Here is a 21,787-nt window from a genome sequence, read left to right as displayed (position 1 = left end):
TTCCAGCCGGGCGGTTTTCATTGTACCGGCGAGAGACGCGCCACCAAAACCTATCCCCGCTTTGGTTCGTGCCAACCTCTGAATCTTCAGAGATAATCAAATAGGCTTTGAATAATTGATCCATATCCGCCGGAGTGTACGTGGTGCGGACACCACGAGGAATAGGAGTAGGAAGAGAAGGAGTTTGAGAGCCGCCGCTCCCTCCCGATCTGGGTTCGGGTGCCCACCCGTATCGCCCATCGGGGGCATCTTGGTCGTCCACCGGGTAAGGCCGGTAGCCACCCGGAACTTGAAACCCTTGGGTTTGAGGAGGGGCCGAGAATTGCGTTTCCGGGCTAGGGAATAGTTGTGAGCCGAACCATTCGTGGTTCCAATCGCGGGAGTCGGAGAAGTGATCGCCGGAGCCAGACATTTTTTTGTAAGAGTGAAAGATTGAGAATTGATAAGGGAATGTGAGAGAATTTAGATGAGAATTGTGTAGTGTGGTGTGAAATTTTTTGTGTGGAAGTGGATATATTTATAGATGAAAATGTGAATTTTGGGGAAAAAATTTGAAAAATAAATTAAAAGTGAGGAGAAAACGGATATAATTTATTGGGAAGTGGGAAAATATTTTTTTTATTTAATTTGAATTTTTTTAATTAAATCTGATTTTTTTAAAAAAGAAAAAACGAAAATAGGCAAATCCGGTGCCGCCACGTCAGCTGCTCAGCGGCACGGACGTGCTCGATGCATTGAGCAGCATCGTGCCAGCGGCAAGAGCACAGCGGTGGACAGTACTCCGCCGCGCCAGCGGCACGGACGCCGTCCGTCCCTAAGAGCAGCACTGCGGATACTCTTAGCTTCAACAAATATGCAAAATAAGACTACTAAAGTACTATAAAAAAAAAAGCATTCAAAAAATAATTACGGTGTACTACTTATTAGTTTGATTTTTTCTATATTTTCATATTCTTTTAAATTAATACTCCCACTTCCCTTAATTTAAGGATTGTTAATCATTAAACTTACCTTTGCCCCAAATAATTCCTTAGCCACATGTATATATATATATACAGAGTTGCAAATGCTTTGGTTGTCTCGTCACATTCCCTATTTATATATAGTAGTAGTAGTATCTTCTTTCCCCAGAATCATTTTCACAGATCTAAGAGATACACCTGTTTTTTCAACCTTTGAATTTTTGGGTATGTTTAATCCTTAAAAGAGAAAACGAGGAATGCTTTTGAGTCAAAAACGCTAGTGGTCGACAAAGCAATCCAATTAGCGCTTTTACCCTTTCCCCCATCGTTAAAGCTGAGATCAAATTCCACACTTAAAAAATTTTATTTTTTTTCTAGCCAAAAACAATGACTCCTTCATATACAAAAAAAAACAAAACCAAAAGAAGAAGAAGATCATCATCTTCTTCTTCATCTTCATCTTCTTCTTCAAGAAGAATAATCGAGAAGAAGCATTTCAACTCTGCGGCTCCGGTGAATGAGGTGGAGGTGGAGATTTTAGATTCGGGCAGCTCCACTCCAAAAGGGGAAAGGTTTCGGATACCGGAGATAACGAGCTGCCCTCCTGCGCCGAAGAAGAGGCGGATACGAGCGGTCGTGAGCTGCTCCTTGAGGCGGAAGCCGGCATTTTTCGCCTCGCCGGATATAGACCTCTTTTTCTACTTCGCGCTTCGTGGCGTTCCGTTCGAGTGCTAGGTTGGATCTTTTTTTATAGTGTAGATTTGGTGTTGATTGCTTTTGTATTTTTGCAATGTTTTTTTATAATGTTTTTTCCCTTTTACTAGTACTAGCTATCTGAATCATGAAATTGAAATCTCACGCCAACAAAAAAAAAACAAGAGTTGTAGTGTAAAATAGTTATCGATTCATGTTGGTAGATGAATCGACCAAGGTATCGGTTCAGACTTTGTGTGAAATACTACTAGTTATTTGTGCTTTTTTTTGTATTAGTGTATGGGATGTATACCAATCATAGCTTTTGGGATATGTTCTTTCCCTTTAATTACCTCTTTTTTATTTTTACTTTTAGTGTGTTTGAAAGGAATTGGTGGGAATTTTAGATTCCTGCACCCACTATTAATGGTGTGCTGTTGTTCATATTTTATTTGGACGTCATAGTTTTGTCAACTCAGGATATGTTTAATCCTATCTTGTGTTCGACTCATTATGGCCAGTTGTGTTATTTAAAAAAAATACTACTATCAAATACTAGTAGGCTTGAAAAAGTTGTTCATTTATTTTGAATGTTGGCGCAAAACTCAATTCTAGCATAAAGTTATGGGACAAGAAATCCCAAATGAAAAAGGTTAAATGAATAAATAGCACATTTAGACTAAGTAATTGAGTTCCACATATAGAAGTGATTATAATGATTATGTGGTGACTGAAATGAATCATAGTGATGTCTATCCCCTCTCTACATAAAATTGTCTAGGCTAGACTTCATTAATATAACAATTAGCAAATGTCTTACACTAAAAAATGGTTATTTGCAAGCACCAATTTGGTGGGAAAATGGCATATAGCATTAATTTCTGAGCACTTTTTTCGAGTAACAAGGTGCTCTGTAAATGCGAGCAAACATGTGCTCGTAAAATGGTTCGAAAATAAGAATTAGGAGTCACGACTAAGTTTCAGGGTAAACTAATCAGTTTACCCTAATTACTACTACTAGAGGAGGGAGTAGGCTATACAAACTCATTTTAAAATAAGAATTAGGAGCCATGACTTTTCTGTTAGACATATGAAATCCTTGTATAAAAAAACTTAGGGGGGTTATTCAGTACCACGAATTCATTCAAGAAAGTAACAAGTCTATTGTAAATATCCACTATTTAAAGATCCAAGACGATTCATAATTTTTATTTTAGTCGATTTCTATATGATTCACTTTTGAAGGATTACACTAAGCTCAAAAATAAATTGTTCAATAATTCAAAGCAATATCTTGAAAAAATTGGTTTTTACTGCTCAATTATATTTTGAATTTCACGATTTTATCCCCATGATGAAGCAAGATATAGATAGACTTTTATATTAAAAACATAGGAATCGAAAAGCCTGTTAATAATAAGACTATTGTCTTTTAACATATGAAAGGTGATATTATTGTCAGATTTATTTTTCTATTATTAACATTTGGTCTTTATCTTGTGTCAGTTAATTTGTAGGGTATCCAACATGTCTAATGGAATCCAATGAAAAGGCTCGTGCGGATAGTGATCATTTGTTTTCAGATTTAGGGATAGGGAATCTTATGAATTTTCTCATCATTTTTATTTTTATTTTTTCATAGATTACATTCTTTTGGGACATTCTGATTGATGATCATCATGATTGCACTTCTATAAACCGAAATTGTATTCATGCTACTTCTGTCAAGGCTAACATCATTTGTTTTTCCATACTTTATTTCTTTTCTCATCTCTCTTTAATTTTTTTTATCCTTTTTTGGGTGTACTATGATCATCATTTCTTGCTCTAGGGAATATTATAATTGCTGGTCTTTGGGAATTTAGACCACATACACACTATGTTTTAAAGTTTTCTTTAAACATGCCAAACAAAATGGTTGGACACATACCTACCTTTATCTGATGATACACATAAATTTTTCTTAGAAATTGTAAAATATGTACAACCCTTCAATGTCTTGTTCAATATTAATATTGTAAAAGTATCTCCAAGGAGAGAGGTAAATGGAGAGATAAAGTCTTATAACTATAATATTTGCATTATTTTCATGAGAATTTATTCTCTAAGGAGAAAGATATTTGAGAAGGTATTATATCTTTATCATATTGTACATTTTTTTTTATTTTAGAAAACAATTTACCTTTAGAATGTATTACCTTTTAAAAGAGCATATTTCCCTTTTTGAGAAGATAATATACCCTTTATATATATCTTACATCCTGGAAAATGCTCTAAGTAATTGAATTGTAACTTTCTTGTCCTATAGAAATAGAGATATAGGAAATAATACATATTTTTCTGTGAAATTGACAAAGTCGAAAAGATAAAAAGAAATTGAAGTCATGTTAGTGGGACAATATGAAATATAGTATTTTTTGGGGTACATGAGTGAAAGTAAGATTGATATAAAAATTGTTTCACAACCACTTTCAAAATTGTGTCATTTCTCCCAGTATTTTACACCACTTTTCGAATTTCCGAAATACATGTGCATTGCGAAATGTGTCTTATATAAGAGGACGGAGGGGATACCAAGTTACTCACAACAGCGTTACAAAGTCTACAGATAGGTGAAACTTTATTGAATAAAATGAAAACAGAAGATCTAAGAGTGAATACAAATGTAAACTTGGAGTAGTTAGTACTTTTCATTACTGTGGTCACATATCTTCCTAATATTTAATAATGGTGATCAAGGGTTTCATCTTCCTCAAATTGGTCTGGAATTGTATCATCCTCTTTGTGATCGGGGCTAGGCATTGCCTCGACGCCATCATCAGTTGTATTTTTCCCGGAATCCGTCTCATTAGCCATGGTTTGCTTGTCCATCATACCCGACAGGGCAAGCCTAGGAGACCATTCGAGAACATCGTCTATAATATTGGACACCCGCTTCTGATACCTGTAAAAAACAGAATTACGACACTTCAGCTTAATGGCATTTATGGTCTCACTAAGTAGGCAGGAAAGCCGGGGGGAGGAGGGGCACGTTTACGTTGGTAATAACATATAGGTTAAAGTTCATAACCAATACCTGGCTCTTGCAGCTTCGTCAGGAGCATGATGCCTCATTAATAAAATGACAAGAACAGCTACAAGTGCAAAAAACAAACGAGCTGTCCACTTGGGCCGCTCTCCCTCATCTTTCTGGGGCCAAAACTGGAATAGCTCCTTAAGTGTTGCTTCCTCTGCAAGAATATTCGGGAAGAACCATACCCTCTTTCCAAGAGCAATCCACAGAGCCCCGAATACAAGTGCTCTTACTGCATGTAAATGAAGCCTAAAATTAGATCAATGTAGCATACAAATCAAAAGGTACAACCAAACATCGCAACAAATACTCATACGATACAAAGAGAAACTGTGACTCATAACAAACAGCACGTAATTCTTGTGTCTTGGATATCGATCGGCCATACATGCTAACATAATTATCAGTTTATCTGAAGAAATGGAGATACTTCAAAGTGACTACATACCTATAGATGTATTCTATCAGCTAGGTCATTTGGATGAAGGTCCCACAAGATGAACCAATGTGGATAAAAATGAAAACAATATCAGCACCAAAAACTTACACAAAAGCATGCAGAGTATAAGAAGCAATACACCCGCACAGAAGTAGAGAATAAGTAGCTTGACTTGATGGGGATACACAGGAAACAGGCAGATTGCTAGCGTCAAAACAGGCCAGCAAAATGAGAGAAGAGTCTGCCATAATGGTCTTCGGTTGACAAAAGTCCATGCAAAGAATGCATCATTATCAGAAAATAATTGATCCTGCATATCACAATAAAGTTTTACAGTTAGAAGCTTAGAATAACCATACAAAAAGTTTTACAATTAGAAAGACAATATAAAAAATGTTAAATATGGCTATAATTGGCTCTGTCATGTCACCACTGCCATATCTTCATAATACATCGAATTGTACAGGAATAGCCAGAACAAATGCTTGAAAATTGTTCTCTGCCACCATCAACAGTGGAAAACAATGCCCAGAGTTTCTTAACCATCACTGTCTTAAGAGTTAAGACCATGAATCAAGCATGTTGAAGGTGACATCCACAAGCACGACCACTTCTGCTGACAAGGTTGTGTGATTGATTCTCACAAACTCACAACACAACACCCACTCTACCATTAAAAAGTCCCTATCGACTGCCAGCCAATACCAAAACCATCAGCTGTCATTCAACAATGGAGGTGCAACTGCAACCCCCCACCAACTGTGGTGGCAAAGGGATGTTGGTGTCTGGTCATCTGCCAGAGATACCGTGATTCAACATCAAAGAAGTTGCAAGCTTGCAGTGGTAGACCAGCAGGAAAAAATTGTGGTTTAGGGTTTTTCTTTCTAATGTTTGAATAGAATTGGAATAATGAGGTGTATTCAGTTAAATTCATTATGAAAATTAAATTTTGAGTGTATTAATAAGAAAGGGTGCAAATAGCCATACCCTATATCAGTTTTTGAGTCAGTCACGTGAAAGTTAGAAATGTTGGTCAGCAATTCAAGTGAAATGATTAACACAAGTAGCCATACCCTATTTTAATCCTCATCGCAACGATAAAAGTTTGCAAGGAACTTACTGGAAAAATCTCCAAATGTGCAGGCCATGTAGATAATTTTCTCTTTCCTGGTCGAACAGTTTTGACAACACGGTCACATCGCACTATCAGATTCTTTCTCAGCAGTGAGTTCGCAACATCTTCAATTTCTAAATTCTTATCTGATTCAAGTAGGTCTTTGAGTTCTGGATGGTTTCTCAAAAAACTAACAAAATCTTTTCCTCTAAAATATTCAACTCTTGTTTCCTGTAAAACAGCCCACCTCGACTCTAGTTCTTTATGGTCCCTCACTTTCTCAGCAAATGTCTGAAAAACATCCTTCTTTGCAGCTTGTTTCTGAAATTGAAAGCGCAACATCAATATGAGAAAAAATTTTCTACCAATTTCATTTCATACAAATAGGAAACATCATAAAACTATCAATAAACTTATTAAACAATTTCTTTTATAAGTTAATTCCTTTTGTTTGTACAAGGATACAAAGATTGCGCTGCTATCACCATAGTTGGCACAGGTAACAAAGTGTGCGGCTGCAATAATATGTGGTCAACCAATCAAACTAGCAAGCTAGGGCCAAGGAATGCTACTGTTTTGTTAGTCCACCTATTGAATAAATAGCCTTTTTCTTAATCTAGCATGTTGATTGAAATAAAAAGATACGAAGAATCACAAAATTGTGTTTTTTTTTACTGTAGGAAAAGCAGAGCAGTTAGAGATTGAAATAATAATACTTATTTTGGCAAGTTGGCTATCGTATTTTTCAATAAAGTGGGAAGACAAGCAGTAGAAGGAAAATGGCTGCCTGATTGAACGATTCACTAAATGGGACAGCCTTTTCATGAAATCTTCCAGGTAATGCGTACTATCCTATAAAATGCTTGATGTAATAATGAGTGTTATTGAATAAGAGACACGTATATGGTAGACTCAACCATATCCACTGTATGAGAATGAGATATCCATAATCAGGTTCAGTTTTAACTATGTGACAAATGCCAGTCCACAGTGGCTTCTGTTGTCCTTAGTGTCAATGAAGAAACTCCAAAACGTATAACAGATAAAACTAAAAAGGAAAATTTGTCCATCAGATATGAAACAGGAATGAATCAGCATAGCCACTATGAAGGGAATAAAAAAGGGTAGAAACTTATACGGTTGCTAAATGGTAAGATCAATAAATTTAGTTACATGGAACGGTTACATTAATCTATTTTTAATAAATAAAGCTACAAAGTAAGATTAGCCAAATCTCGCTAAAGAAACAATGAAAAGAACACGTGTTTGAGTATTTGTCCAACTCAAACCTTGGAAGTTAAGAATTTAAGACGTTTAAAAATAAAATAAATAAAGAAAAAAATTCCTTCTACTGTCAAACAAAAATACCTACAATATCAAGACCCCATGAAAGCCAGACATAGCTCCTTATTTAATAGGCCTGATGTAACACACACTTGGAACCTGGGATCTTATCTACAAAACAGATATTGGAAAGGATATTCTGCTGAAAAGGCAGAGGACGACCAAGCCCCCAACCGCCAAGACTCCCTCATATTAGAGAATGTGTGACCTATAGTCATAACAGTGTGCAAGTCAACATCCACTGAATGAAATTCTAGGCTTCAGACTAGTCAGTTGAACTACTGATGAAGTTCTAATCAAGCCCCCCCCCCCCCCCCCAAATTATATTTTGAATATCTCAGACATTAAGCATGTTGATCGACAAGAACACAAGTAGAAGTTACTAAAAACAATCTCAATTTCCATATTTACATTCGTAATCATTTCGTTCAACATTACCATCCTTATAAATATACTTTTCAACCTAACCAAGATTTAAATACAACGAATTCACATAAACTGGAGATCATCATACTGCAGAGGTATCAGATCTTTCCGTAAACCTAACTTCGTGAATCGAAGAAGAAACATTCAAACAATCAGAATCTCAAATGCGAGTACGATTCGAGTACAAAATTGAGAATAAAACCAACCCTAGGAGGGGCGTCGGTAGAGGAGTCCACATACGAGCGGCGCCCCCTCTTCTTATCGCCAGCTGCTCCACTTCCGCCGCCACTTGTTTTCTTCATTGTCAACAAGTTTCGGTTCTGCTTTTCATAGAGTGTTGTATGCTGTGTCTCGCATATTTGTAAATTGTAAGTGATGCTTTGGTAAAAGGGGAAACAGGAATTCATTTTCTTTTCCACATGGAAGTACATTTATTGGGCTTCTGGCCCAATCTATTTTATGTTTAAATTAGTTATTATCGTGCAAAAATCATATAACTGTAAATTATTTTTATTACTATACTCCATGTTTGAATTTAGTACTAAGGTCTAAATAAATCGAGTTATTTTATCAATCAATTCAGATTATTTCAACCAACACTTTCTATGAATATAATACTACAAACTATGCATAAATCTTGATTTTTCTATAATGTCAAATTAATTTCTCAAAATTTGGCATGTTGCCAAAATTATTATGCAATAACTCAATTTTTTGGATTTTGATTCATATTAATAGAAAGTTTGTGTGATTAGTTATCGGCAAATAATATCTGAACACACCGTTGACTTTTATTATTCATGATTTTTTTCTTTTTTTGTTCATTTATTCAAAAATACTAAAATTCAACACTCTCTTCTTCTCCACAAGATTGCCTCTCTCTCTCTCTCTCTCGAAAATGGCGATCTCAGCTCCGCCGCTGCTTCTCCTCCTCCTCTCCCTTCTGGCAGTCACCTCCTCCGCCCGCCCCTGCAGAACTTTTTTCTACTTCTCCGCCACAACCACGACGATCTCCACCACCTATTATCCCCACCACTCCCTCCCGGCAAACCCTAACCCCAATTCCGCCCAAAATCCCCACTATGTCGCCTTCATATTCACCACCACCCACAAACCCTTCTCTTCCCACCGCCCATCACTCAATTTCAATTCCGATTCTCACTCGTCTCCAGCGATGACGTCATCATCATCCGGTTTCCCCCTCAATTTCTATTCCACCGTTTCCAGCTCCATTCGCGACCGCACCAAGGATATCTTGAGCGTGGTCGGCGCTCTTCTATTCGGAGTCGGCTGCGGGGCTCTCACCGGAGCCCTGATGTACTTCCTGTGGGCCCTCTTCGCCCCCGGCCGCTTCGATTTCAACGATCTCTCTGATGAGGAGGAGGAGGAGGACGACGTCGCCGCTGCGAAGAAGAAATTGGGGTACGTTGCGATCCCTGCGATGGCCGACGACGTCAAGAATCATGCGCCGCCTGCTAAGGAGGTGGTTTGATAATGATGATTAAATTGAAATCAGTATATATACATACATACTCCTATATGTGTGTGTTTTGTGAATTTGAAAATTAATTACCTTGAAGTATCCGTCTTGTACGCTATTGCTACTTCATATTGGGAATTGATGACTATGATCCAGTATGTGAGCTTTATGTTTAGCGCAAATGTGTTTCCTTTATGCATATGAACCTGTGTGGATGTTAAATAAAGCTGGATTATGTATGTTTTTTTATGTCATGTTTGGCTAAGTTTATTTTAGAGATCTTATGAGATGGTGATGTCTTGTGACTTAAGAGCTTGTAAGCTAGAATTAGAATTGTGAGTTAGAGACACGAAATTGAATCCCAAAGTAGGAAGTTTTGTACTAGAAATAACATAGTAGAGTTATTGCAGCTGAGGTTGATGAACTTAGCTTTTGGGTAGCTTGTAAGCTTTTTGAGCTTATTTTACAATTTATAAGTTCTTCAGAATCTCGGATCTTATAAGACTCTACAAGTTGTTTGATGAGCTTGTAAGCTCAACCAAACACCCTCTTAGTCGACTAGGAAATGGAATATGCTGGTGCTAATGGATCAACTGACCTGAGGCCTAGCTTTTTTCTGTGTTTTAATGCACCTTTGGTGTTCCACCCGTAAGGAACGTGTGGATAGGTTTGATCTTTCGCTTTGATTTTGTGAGCCCTTACCTAGTCAGACAAAAATACTCATATGTTAGTTTTGATTAAAAAGTTTAACTTGGTAGCAACTCCAAGGACTTAGTTTTTGTTGTTTTTCAATTGTGCAACATTGCTTTGAAGTACCTGATGATCATCGGCACTCTGCTTCTTCTTGGACATTTTCTGATATAGTCTGTGTTGTTACGCTCAATACGCATTTGAAGTAGGTTTACAATGTGAACAATGGTTAGGAATGGTAGCTTTCTTTGATAAGTAGTCATTCTTTTTCTTAAATTAGCACTGTTTTTGCTGCTGCATAAATTTCAGTTGATTAATTAATCATGTTTTGCATTCTCAATTTTGGGAATTTTCAGTTTATGTAGAATTTTCAATTTTTAAAAAGTGTTTGATTTATGTCTTGTGTTATAAAATCTAGTCACAAAATGATGAGTCATTTAAAGAGGCACAATATTTTTTTATGAAAACTAATTGATGTTGATTGTATATTTTTATATTTTGACAAAGAGTATGATCTACCACATTAGGAGGCTCGATGAGTTTTCTGCGATCGTTTTATAAATAATTCTCTACATTATTTTTTCTCTTATTTTATTATTTCTCTCTTTTTTACTTTATTATTTCTCTTACTTTAGCATTTCTCCAATTTAACTATTTATTATCATTTTTATAAAACGAGAGAGTATGATCTACCACATTAGGAGTCTCGATGAGTTTTCTGGAATCGTTTTATAAAAAATTCTCTACATTATTCTTTCTCTTATTTTATTCTTTCTCTCTTTTTTACTTTATTATCTCTCTTACTTTACAATTTCTCTTACATTAGCCTACTGTATAATGACAATTCATAAAATCTACTACATAAGACAAATAGTTTCGATGTAAAAATAAAATAGTAATTTCAAAATTGCAACTTATGTAGTTATACCCAAAAAAGATCGATACTCTTGACTTTTACCAATATAAACATCTAAATAATTGAACCGTATTTCAACATTTGGAATTTAAATCACGATAATCAAACGGTCATTAGTACGTGATACTATATAAATCACAACTAAATGATTTTAACATCGGTGGCTGTAGTGGTTCACCTAATTAAACAAGAATTTCAAAATATTGATTAAGTATACACGCATTGGGTAAAGCACTATATCATCAGTCTTCCATGATTTTTTTCTTTTTTTCATTGTGGTTTAGTTTATTTTACGTGTGTGATTAGTTTCTCTAAAATGTAACACTCTCCTCCCAAAAAAAGGAAGAAAATAAGAAAGCGGACAATTCCATACCTTACTTAACAATTCTTTTTTAAATATAAATTAATATGATTAACTTAACAGAAATTTAATAGTAGTACATCACAAAATCATGATTTTATTTATTTTAACCTTTCAACCAATATGAATAACAAAAATATAGAAACGAATTAGTTATAGAATTAAAGCTCTGATGTGAAACAAAATCATAGTAATTCTCAATTTCAATTAATAAAAGTAATATATTTAAATACTAATTTTAACTTTTAATTAGTAAAATATACTTTAAAAATTACATGCTTGTACAAAAATATTAAGTAATTTACTCCGTGTACACGAGTGGATTATAATCAAGTAGAGAAAATCACAAAAAATTGTATATACAATTTGATTCCTCTCGCAAAAGCAAACCAAGGATGAAGACATGATCTTCCTGGATCTCATTGGATAAGAGTTTAATCAATAAAGAGATTTTATTTAAAATAACCTTTTTGAAATGTTATACACTTATACTAACTTATAATCAAGTTAGCATTGATGGATCTTATTGGATAAGAGTTTAATCAATAAAGAGTTTTTATTTAAAATGTCCATTTTGAAATGGTATAATCAAGTTAGGAGACCAAATTATTATCAATAGGCAATAGCTTGAGCCTATAACAAAAAATAATTAAGGATGAGTGAAAGAAGAGAATCTGAGTGTGTAAAGGTAGTAGCAATAAATAAGTAAATAAAAGAAGGGACAAAGAATATAGAAACAGGAGATACGACAGAAACACATAGCCTAAACGGCACGGACTAGGTGCTAATAATATTATTTTAATATCATATTGTAAACTTTAAAGAAACATATTTAGAATCATGAAAACACAAATTAATTGTAGCAATAAATGAGATTTGCTATGAAGAAATCATTATTCACTCCACCTCGTATATCTCCCTGCCTTTTTCTTGGACTATGTCACGAGTGTTATTAATTAAAGTAGTAACCATTAAATCTTGTAGTAACTTGTATTAAAATTAAATTTTATATTTTCAAAATTCTTAAAAATGTTTTACAGGCATTTGTGGCTTCAATGCGAAAATTGTTATGCATTAAATTATAAAAAAAATTTGAATTCACAAATGAATATTTGTAAATGGTGTAAATATAATTAGAAAATTAATACTATTAGTGTGTGAGAAAAAATGGATAGTTGAAAAAATATGGATGGAGATATGATGTTCATGGATCCCTTTAGATAAGAGTTTAAAAGATGTATTGTTCAAAAGATAAATTTATTCTTTGAAGTAGTACACTTGTAAAATAGGAGTATATTTTTAGATGTTATAAGATATAGGTCAAGCATATAATCATTTTAAATGTAGACACGGACATTTAAAATAATATTTTGATTTGGGTGATGTCTTAAAAGTTGAATACCCACCCACCCACCCCACCCCACCCCACCCCACGCACAGCTAGTAAGTAGTAATATTATTATTAAAAAAACATATAAAAGGAGCTCTACTCTTCAAAATGAGAGTAAGCCTGAAAAAACAGGCGTTTCAAATGGCATCCAGCGCCGCCGCCTACCCCCAAAATCCAAGAGAATCACCCCGACCTCTTCAATTCCATCAGATTCCGCTTCCAAGAAACTGGACAAACACACACTCAAATTGGACACAACTCTCACATCAGTTACTTCACTTTTCTTTTTCCATATTTTTTGTACTATTTCATTTGGAATAATGGAGTACTCCTATTTTTGTATTTATAGAAACAGTAGTAATGCAGTTTTGGAGGAAGAGATTCAAGATTTGACTCTAAAGTTAGACGAATTGCAGTACAAGTTGAGAATCAAAGGTTCTACTCATTTCCACAGCACAAACATTCTTAAACAGACCACCCTTTCCGATTCCACAAATCATGTAAGAATTCTTTCTTCTTTTTCTTTTTGAAAAAAAAACAAGCTATTCCTTCATACAGTCATACTACTAGTATAATGAATTGTAGTACAGTAGTAATAAATTTAACACTTGTCTTGCCAGCCTAGCTTATTATAAAATTTATAAAAAATAATAATAATAATAATTGAGAAGTTGTTTAAGAGGCTCATATTGCAAGTGTTAAATGATGGATGTAATGAAAGAACATGAAGAGGAAGCAAGGGCACAAGAGAACAAATGCTCGGGGCGTTGCAAGGCCGTGGTGCTAAGGATAGTCGAGCAAGTGAGGGCGGAGGCAGAGCAGTGGTCCCAAATGCGGACAATGCTGGAGCAAGTCCGTCCGAGGAGAGATGGAAGAACTGCAGGCATCCCGTGATTACTGGGAAACTCGAGCCTACACCTCCGAGTTCCAGATTCAATCCCTTCGCCATTCAGTAAGCTAGGAATCTAAAATCACAAAATATAGGTGGAGGAATGGAAACAGAAAGCTCTTGACTACGAAAAGGAGGTTCATGAACTTAAAAACAAGGTATCTATGAAGATGGAAGCAGAGAATAATCAGAAAAGAGGAGTGCCGCTTCTCTCTCTAGCAAAACAGCTTGCTAAGGAGAAGAGGTCGTTTCTCAAGGAAAAGACGAGTAGGCGATACTCAAGTATCTTTGCCTCCTCTGATCGGAGGGAGATTGGAAACTCGAGGCAAAACCATAGAGCAGCGTTTGATTATCATAGCCCAGAAAGATATAGAATAAGAGAAAGCTTTAGAAAGTGATGGAGAGTTTAGGCCATATTTCATTCTAAGTTTGAGTTATACAGTTTTTTGGTGCAAGTATCAATAAATTTAATTTAACCCATCCGTCCTCTCTTGTGATTTAAACTATGTGGCTCTTTCTCCTTGTGCAGTTGTGCTTACTAAAATTCATCAATAATTTTCATCAATATGTGTATACTATTTCTAAACCTGCATGTTCATGTGAATATGGTGTCTAATTCTAATCTTATAAGCAACAGTTTATTTGAGGCTGACTTAAACATTAAACGGGCAAGCACATATATTTAACAGAGCTACGATTTAATCAACTTATGTTAATTTTAAAAGTCAAAAATAGAACACTACAATCTGTAAGAATTTATATAAATTGTCCATTTTGAGGTGAAATGAAGTAATTAAATGTTTGCAGCAAATTGTAGACTACTTGCTTGACTTATAAAGCAGCTTTACGAGATGAGTACCGTTGGTTTTACAAGTAAGTAAGATTATCCATCCTTAAATCTTTTTCTCTTCAATTCTTACTTTACTGCTCATGTATGGCAGTTATATTATTGCATCAAATGAGCATGCCTACGGCAAGACCTTCATTACTACCCTACTTGATTGATTCGATTGTGTATACAAATGCGATCACGTGGAGATGTATCACACCAGAATCTGGAGTTGATGCGGGAACGTCTCATTCAGACCCCACCAACACCGAGGTTGTCGGATGAATTCCAATTCCAATTCCAATTCCACTTCCACTTCCACTTGTGTATATATATGGATTACTACTACTTATTACACTTGTATTGCCCAACACACCATTTATTTTATTATCTTTAATATACCTCATCATGAGCATTTCATTTCATGTTCCTCTACAAGAGTCAAGCCTGCAAATAATTCAGAATTTCATTGGTGATGTAGCATTTTCACTACTCCATTCAGCAATGCTATTACTTAATAGTTAATACTCCATATTAAGACATACAAAAATATTATGAAGTACAAATTTTTTTGTCCCTAATGAAGAACAAGGGAATTGGTTCTGTATTTACTTTCTTGATTATAAAAAGTGAAGAGATTACAGCCTTTATAGGCAAGACACTATGTACATATGGTAAATACAATCAATGGAAATCTCCCTAATTTTGGTACGTGATCAATTAGGAATCAATCATATTAATTCCTATGATTTCTTTCCAACACCTAAGCATAACCTATATACAACAAGTCTCTTACACAAAGCAGAATCAACTCCTAATAAATTCCCATGGTCCTGTTGCTGTCCCAATTCTGCACCAAACACGCTACTTAGATTCATTATTTGAAGAATGTCATGATCCATGTCAGAAAACTTACCTCCAAAATCCAGCAAATGCTCTCAAACTCATATAAAAAGTAAGGGCAATCCATATCCCTACAAATCCATAGGCGTATGAAAGGAAAAACAACGCGGTGATGCTCGCGATAGCCACTATAACCTGCATGCGTACGAGTTTTAGGGCCGAGCTCGGATAATATATCACTGTAGTCCGTAGAGATGGAAACATACCATTGAATAAGCTGAGTATGCGAAATCAGATGCTCCAAAGTTAACACCATCGAAGACAAAGGCCAGTGAGTTGATTGGTTGAGTTGCTGCTACAAACTGCAAAATGGCCAAGAATTTCAGTTGACAGTTCTGGATTAGGCAAACTTGTTGTATTGGTTACATTACCGGGATGCCAACGCCAATAAGGTGGAGAACATCAGCGTCTTGGGTGAAGATCCGCGCCCCAAAATGCAATCCAAATCCCAGCATGACAGCTAAACACAACCCCAGAACTATCCCCAACTGCAGTGAAACGATACATGTTATCATCAAGAAAAAGAGTCATCATCGCGTATTTTGAAGTCACCTGAAGCACTCGAGCCGCTGTGGCAGCTGCCCTATTGTAGTCTTTTCTTGCAAAAGCACTTGCAAGTATGGCCTACAGAGAGAAACCATGCTTCATTAATCCCCACACCAAGAGCAACGAAAGGGAAAGAGAGCGAAGTGGATCACCTGTCCAGCAACAGCCAAGCCATCGGCCATGAGAGAGCTAGCTAGCCAAACTTGCAAGCAAACCTGAAATGCAGCCATTTCTATCGATCCCAGCCTGGCGGCCAGTGATGCAGCTAGCGTCACACAGAATGTCACAGCTATCACCCTTGTAAGCAATTGGAATCCTACATTTATCAAATGTGAATATAAGGTAAATCAGGCAAGAAAGGTCCCTTCACTTTCCATGTCGATTCTCACCATTTTTTATGAAACGGCCTAATTGCAGATATTCAAGACTCGGAGATAAGAGATCCACTTGCGCTTGCAATCTCCAGAAGAGTATTAGAGCTATCAAATACCTAAAAAACAGCAGCTGCCTTTGTAAGCATACGTAACATTGCAATACCAAACGTTGTGATTGATGTTCGACTTACTGTGAGATAACATGCGCAGTGGCTGCACCCCTGACGCCCATCTTCAACAAAAATATAAATATCGGGTCCAGAATAATGTTTGCTATATCTCCGGACACTAAATGAGGAACACGAGTAGTCAGCAACACGTTTATATATCCGGACACTAAATCTCAAGAATGTTGGTAAGGATACCTGTTGCATAAAGCGGAGTTTTTGTGTCTTTCAGACCACGAAACACGCCTTGCATAGCTAAGGACAAGAGAACTGCAGGAGCACCGAGTGATCTGAGCTTCAAGTAATGTTCAGCAGGAGTCGACATCTCTGAGCCCTACGAGAGCAAGAGGCCATAACATCTAATACTAAGATATATAAATATGTATAAAACTAAGCTTATGTTTTCCTTACATATTTCACTCCCATGAAAATTAGTAAAGGTCTGGCTGCAGTGATGAGAAACACAGCTTGTAGTATGCCGAGAATGCCACCAATGATCAACGCTGAAGGGGCCGATGCAATCTGCTTCTTCCCCTGCGCAACCTCATCTACCTCAAGACTCTTTTGAGACCCCAAACTAGGCATTTTTTCGCCCATTCCTAGCGCGAAAAAGGCAGATGGGATTCGATAAAATTTGAAACTTAGGATACTATTCAGTATTCAGTAATGAGAATTAGCATTAGAATTACCCTTTTGTGGTATCAACATCTTTTTTTCACTGTGTTTACAAGATAAGTCATCCTCTTCGAAATCCAGCCTCCCCGCCCTTCTAATTGCATCCTCCTCGGCAACAAAGGAAGTTGTCACACTGACAAGTGGGAATATCGCGATTCTTGATATCTGATTGAATAAAGCAATGGCAACTCCCACTGCAGCAAGCTCAACTGGACCTGTTTGTATAAACAGTTACTCATGTTGGTATGATATCAAATGCTCAAAAGTTGTAAAGACGAAGAAGATACCAATTTGGCCGATAAATGCTGTGTCGATGAGAGATGCTATTGGATCAGCTGTCAAAGCCATTGCTGCAGGAATAGCAATGGTGGCTATCTCTGCACCTAACTCATCAAGTTTTAGGGCTGACCTGCTCAAATATAAAAGAACAAGAATGGATTTTTAACATCTGAATCTGATAACTCAATTGAAAAGAATTTCATCTGCATATCTTCAACCTCGAAAGCAACAAGTAAACCAAACAACACATATTGAAGCTGTGATGATTTAATTAGGAGGAAAGAAAATGTTACCTGGCATCCTTAAACAATAGGCACCGCGGATTCTCCGAAAAAGTAAAATCTTGCTCCGCCATAAGATTAATGGTTTAGAATCCGCAAGCAAAGCAATTCTCTAAAACATATAATACTCTTAAAACATCCCCTTTTTGTGGACAGCTGATGACATAAAAACCTTATTGAATATTCAAAAACTAAGCAAGAAAGGAAAGAAATATGGACGATGTCCAAGTGAAGAAGTTTGGGAATATTGCTTTAATATGTAATTAAGTAGAAAGAAAAGAAGAACAAATGCAATAAATCCTGCAACTGAAAAAAGAGAACCTGGAATCTGGAGCCACAATCGCGTGGGGTCCAAAAATGGACGATGTTAATGACCCCCAGAAATCAGAATGCCTCTGATTTCTAAAGAGTTGAACAAGCCACGAAAGAAATTTCAAAGTTGAAGAAGTTGATGTTACCTTGTATGGCATATATATGGTTGTCTCTGTTTTGTATACGGTTGTCTCATTCTTACTAAGTTTGGAATTAACTGAATGATAGAATTTAGTTGTGTCCGAAGAATAGGATTCCCACATGGGTGGAAGTGAACATCATTAGATATAAACATAAATTCCATACATAGATGATACCCCTAAATTATTATTGTAAATCCTAAAAGAAATTTCAACATATTAATATCTAAAAAATTCAATAATCAATTCCAGTGTGAGGATATACTTAATTCATATGAATACACTGCACATCCCAACAATATAAATAGTACTAGTACTACTAATTACTACTCCTCACAGACCAATCTTTCCCCAAATCTTCAATATTTTATTTTAAAATTTAAATATTTTCCTAGGTATAGTAAAAATGTGAATGTGTTATATTATATATTAAAATTAATTGAAATTTATGAACTGATTTTAAAATAACATACCTAAAATGACCAATTTATACATAGAATTTATGCACATTTATTACTAATCATTATGTAATTTCTACTTTGTAATTGTATAGTGCTCTCTTCATATGAAATTTATTTGTGAACCAATTTATTGGGAAACTAACATGTGTGCTGTTTCGTTTACCGAAATTTTTTTAAAAAATTTGTTAAAATCGGATAGTATTTTTCATGAATTTAAAAATCCGTGAGGTGGGAGATGGGCAATGAAAATGAGGCGTGTTCATTTAAGAGGCACACAAATTATGGAGAGTATGTCGGTTTGATCAATAAGTCCGAATCCAAAAGTTGAACATATGATTAATAAGGAGGAGGCTCTAGCAGAGGCCGATGGCCTTCCACCATAGGCCTCCGATTCCGAGCCAAATAAGGAGGTTGAGGATGGAGATGATGAATCCGTAACCCCACCAAGTGGCAAGGGGCACGTAACCGGCACCGTAGAAAACGGGTGCGGATCCAATCCCGTAGTGAGTGAGGCCGCCCATGAGATTGGAGACGAAGGACAAAACGCAGGCCCCCAGATAGGGTGGCGTACCCATGGCAGTCGCTACGGACAAGAATGCCGTGAACATTGCTCCGATGTGCGCCGCCCCGCTCGCGAACAAGTAGTGCGAGTAGAAGTATAGCGCCACCAGGATGCCGAATGACAGCTGCCACGACAGCCCCAATCCCCCCACAAACTGCAACCAATTCAATTCTTCTTTATTACTCCTCCATAACTAGATTATTTTTCAATTGGCGTACGTACCTTAACTACAGTTTGGCTGAACCATGAGATGAGACCGTATTTGTTTAAATATTCAGCCATGGCGATGAGTGCAGCGAACCAAGTAAGTGTGTCCCAAGCCACGGATTCGGCTAGGCATTCCTTCCACGTCACCACCCCTGTTATAAGCAGCACTGACAGTCCTAAAATCGCCGCACTCACTGAATCCACGCCCACCATACCCCCCAACACCCACAGCCCCACCTATAATTATAATTACTGAATCATCACAAAAACACCTCATTTCTTATCCACTTTCCAAAATCAATTATGCAGATTCCATTTTCACTAAAAATGCATTAATAGTCAAATTCAATGATGACTAACCGTAAGCAGCAAAGTTCCAGCCATGATGATCTCATTCTTGGACATTGGTCCCATGGCGGCGAGCTTCTCCCGAGCAAGCTTCGGCGCGTCGGGACTACTCTTCACCGTCGGCGGATAGATTACATACAGCACAAACGGCACAACGATCAACGACACCAGCCCCGGCACGATCGCCGCCTTGGCCCAATCCACCCACCCGATCTGCATTCCGATCGTGCTCGCCGTCAAATTCGCCGCCAGCGGGTTCGCCGCCATCGCCGTCAGGAACATCGACGACGAGATCACCGACGTCTGGAAGCACGTCAGCATCAGCCACGCCCCCAGCCTCCTCTCCGTCCCGTCCCCCACGTTGCTGCCGCACGCCGCGCACAGCGACTTCACCAGCGGCAGGAAGATCCCGCCCGCCCGAGCCGACACCGACGGGATGGCGGGGGCGAGGAGGGCCTCGCTCAGGACTAGGCTGTAGCCTAGTCCTAACGAGGAGCTCCCGTAGAGGGAGACGAATTGGTAGGCAATGCGGTTCCCGAGGCCGGTTTTTATGAAGCCGCGGGCAAAGAAGAAGGCGAGCGCGATCAGCCACGGGATGGGGTCGCCGAAGGCCGAGAAGGCCGCCGCGAAGGTCAGGGTCTTTGTGAGGACGCAGGCGCCCAGGCCCAGCAGGGCCACCGCGCCCAGCGGGAGGGGCTGGGAGATGATCCCAATTATTGTGGCTAAAAAGATGGAGAGAAGCTGCCACGCTATGCGTGACACGCCCCCTGGGGCTGGGATGAACCACAAGATCACTCCTGCGGCAATCGTGGCAAGGAGCGGCTTCATGGCCGCTCCCTGCCACACTGGCTGGGCGCCTGGTGGTGCCGGGGATGTTGAGGCTGAGGTTGTGGTGGTGAGGAGTTTGCGCCTCGGGAGGAGGAATAATGTGGGCCGGTGGCTGTTGTTGGTGGGGGGTTTCGGGCAGGGAGAGAGGCGGAGGGAGATGGGGAGGCGGGGTTTGGGGGTGCAGAGGGGGCGAAATCGAATGTTTAGTGGGGTGGTGAGGGCGAGGGACGCCATCTTGTGATGGCGTTTCGCGTGTGTGAAATTAGTGAGTAGAGGATGTTTTTGTGATGTATATGTGGATGTGAGAGTGAAGTTGGGGCATTGGATTGGGATCCAATGGTGTATATGTGGGGCTTTGAATATACGGTCGCTAGCTTGTAACACGATCATAGTCTTTTTTCGGTTAAGATGTGATAGATTTGAGTGAGATACATTCTGAAGAGGCTGAGGTAAGGTGATATTGGAGGTAGGAGGATGAGAGTTGGGAATGTGTAATAATGTCCACAGAATGTGGGTGAATGGAAACAAAAGAGTTTGAGAATGAAGACAAACATGGTTAATTAGTAGTGTTGAGAAAAAGGAAAGGATATTTGTGATGGGCTGATGTTGTGGCCTTTAAAAAGAAGCAAAGTCCATTTCCACATACTATCTGTTTAATGTCTGTTCTAAATACCCCCTCCCTCTTCCACTTATGAAAAGCCGTCACTTCTAACTCAATCAAAACAAAAAACTGAAAAAATACAGATGTTTAGAAATACAGATGTTTGGGTCTCTTATCCGTCTCTTAACCGTTTCATGCGAAAAAGTAGGGACATATTTGTCATCACAGTGTTTAGTATAATATTGGGGTAGAATGTCCAAGGCCAACCAAATGATGTATTAAGTCACAAAACGTCTTCTACCAAACGTCAATATACCTGCTATTAGCTATATGTAATCACTGAAAAAGGTTTATCCGTAAACTTATTAAAACCTCAGTTGAACCAATCACACCCTAACTAGTAGAACTTTTGAAAACACTACTTGGAACGGACCCTAGTCTATTGCAGTTACCGATTAAGCTAATATTCATCCTCTAACATCATTTTACATTATTTT

General features: G+C 37.7%; 5 protein-coding genes across 7 annotated transcripts; 2 read left to right on the top strand and 3 right to left on the bottom strand.

Moving 5' to 3' along the window:
* Window positions 1-4,193: 4,193 nt before the first annotated feature.
* LOC121767759 lies at window positions 4,194-8,442 on the bottom strand. The gene is made up of 5 exons (XM_042164088.1): window positions 8,258-8,442; window positions 6,288-6,602; window positions 5,276-5,477; window positions 4,732-4,960; window positions 4,194-4,599 (listed from the first exon to the last, which is right to left on the bottom strand). The coding sequence occupies exons 1-5, from the start codon at window positions 8,351-8,353 to the stop codon at window positions 4,377-4,379; spliced, it is 1,065 nt and encodes a 354-aa protein (XP_042020022.1). The 5' UTR covers window positions 8,354-8,442; the 3' UTR covers window positions 4,194-4,376.
* Window positions 8,443-8,949: 507 nt separating this feature from the next.
* On the top strand, window positions 8,950-9,543 carry LOC121780312. The gene has a single exon (XM_042177876.1). The coding sequence runs from the start codon at window positions 8,950-8,952 to the stop codon at window positions 9,541-9,543; it is 594 nt and encodes a 197-aa protein (XP_042033810.1).
* Window positions 9,544-13,019: 3,476 nt separating this feature from the next.
* Window positions 13,020-14,984, top strand: LOC121769748. 3 transcript variants are annotated; one of them, XM_042166503.1, is made up of 3 exons: window positions 13,020-13,157; window positions 13,238-13,388; window positions 13,615-14,257. In XM_042166503.1, the coding sequence occupies exons 1-3, from the start codon at window positions 13,030-13,032 to the stop codon at window positions 13,780-13,782; spliced, it is 447 nt and encodes a 148-aa protein (XP_042022437.1). In that variant the 5' UTR covers window positions 13,020-13,029; the 3' UTR covers window positions 13,783-14,257. The 3 variants fall into 3 exon arrangements, 1 of the variants encoding a protein (XP_042022437.1); XR_006043683.1 differs by lacking the exon at window positions 13,615-14,257 and adding an exon at window positions 14,719-14,984 and having other exon boundaries at window positions 13,020-13,388; XR_006043682.1 differs by having other exon boundaries at window positions 13,020-13,388; window positions 13,610-14,257.
* A 218-nt stretch (window positions 14,985-15,202) lies between these two features.
* LOC121793056 (protein DETOXIFICATION 42-like) lies at window positions 15,203-18,836 on the bottom strand. Its single transcript, XM_042191256.1, has 14 exons — window positions 18,153-18,836; window positions 17,844-17,987; window positions 17,559-17,680; window positions 17,286-17,486; window positions 17,008-17,195; window positions 16,795-16,930; window positions 16,621-16,717; window positions 16,445-16,545; window positions 16,208-16,371; window positions 16,062-16,133; window positions 15,881-15,997; window positions 15,716-15,811; window positions 15,523-15,644; window positions 15,203-15,456 (listed from the first exon to the last, which is right to left on the bottom strand). Exons 2-14 carry the CDS (start codon window positions 17,903-17,905, stop codon window positions 15,414-15,416), a joined length of 1,521 nt encoding a protein of 506 aa, XP_042047190.1. The 5' UTR covers window positions 17,906-17,987; window positions 18,153-18,836; the 3' UTR covers window positions 15,203-15,413.
* Window positions 18,837-18,980: 144 nt separating this feature from the next.
* Window positions 18,981-21,119, bottom strand: LOC121793055 (dicarboxylate transporter 1, chloroplastic-like). The gene is made up of 3 exons (XM_042191255.1): window positions 19,874-21,119; window positions 19,529-19,750; window positions 18,981-19,460 (listed from the first exon to the last, which is right to left on the bottom strand). Exons 1-3 carry the CDS (start codon window positions 21,077-21,079, stop codon window positions 19,098-19,100), a joined length of 1,791 nt encoding a protein of 596 aa, XP_042047189.1. The 5' UTR covers window positions 21,080-21,119; the 3' UTR covers window positions 18,981-19,097.
* Between the last annotated feature and the right edge of the window lie 668 nt (window positions 21,120-21,787).

This window comes from Salvia splendens, chromosome 2 (assembly GCF_004379255.2).
Source record: "Salvia splendens isolate huo1 chromosome 2, SspV2, whole genome shotgun sequence".
Classification (NCBI taxonomy): Eukaryota; Viridiplantae; Streptophyta; class Magnoliopsida; order Lamiales; family Lamiaceae; genus Salvia; species Salvia splendens.
This window is presented reverse-complemented; position numbering and strand designations above follow the sequence as displayed.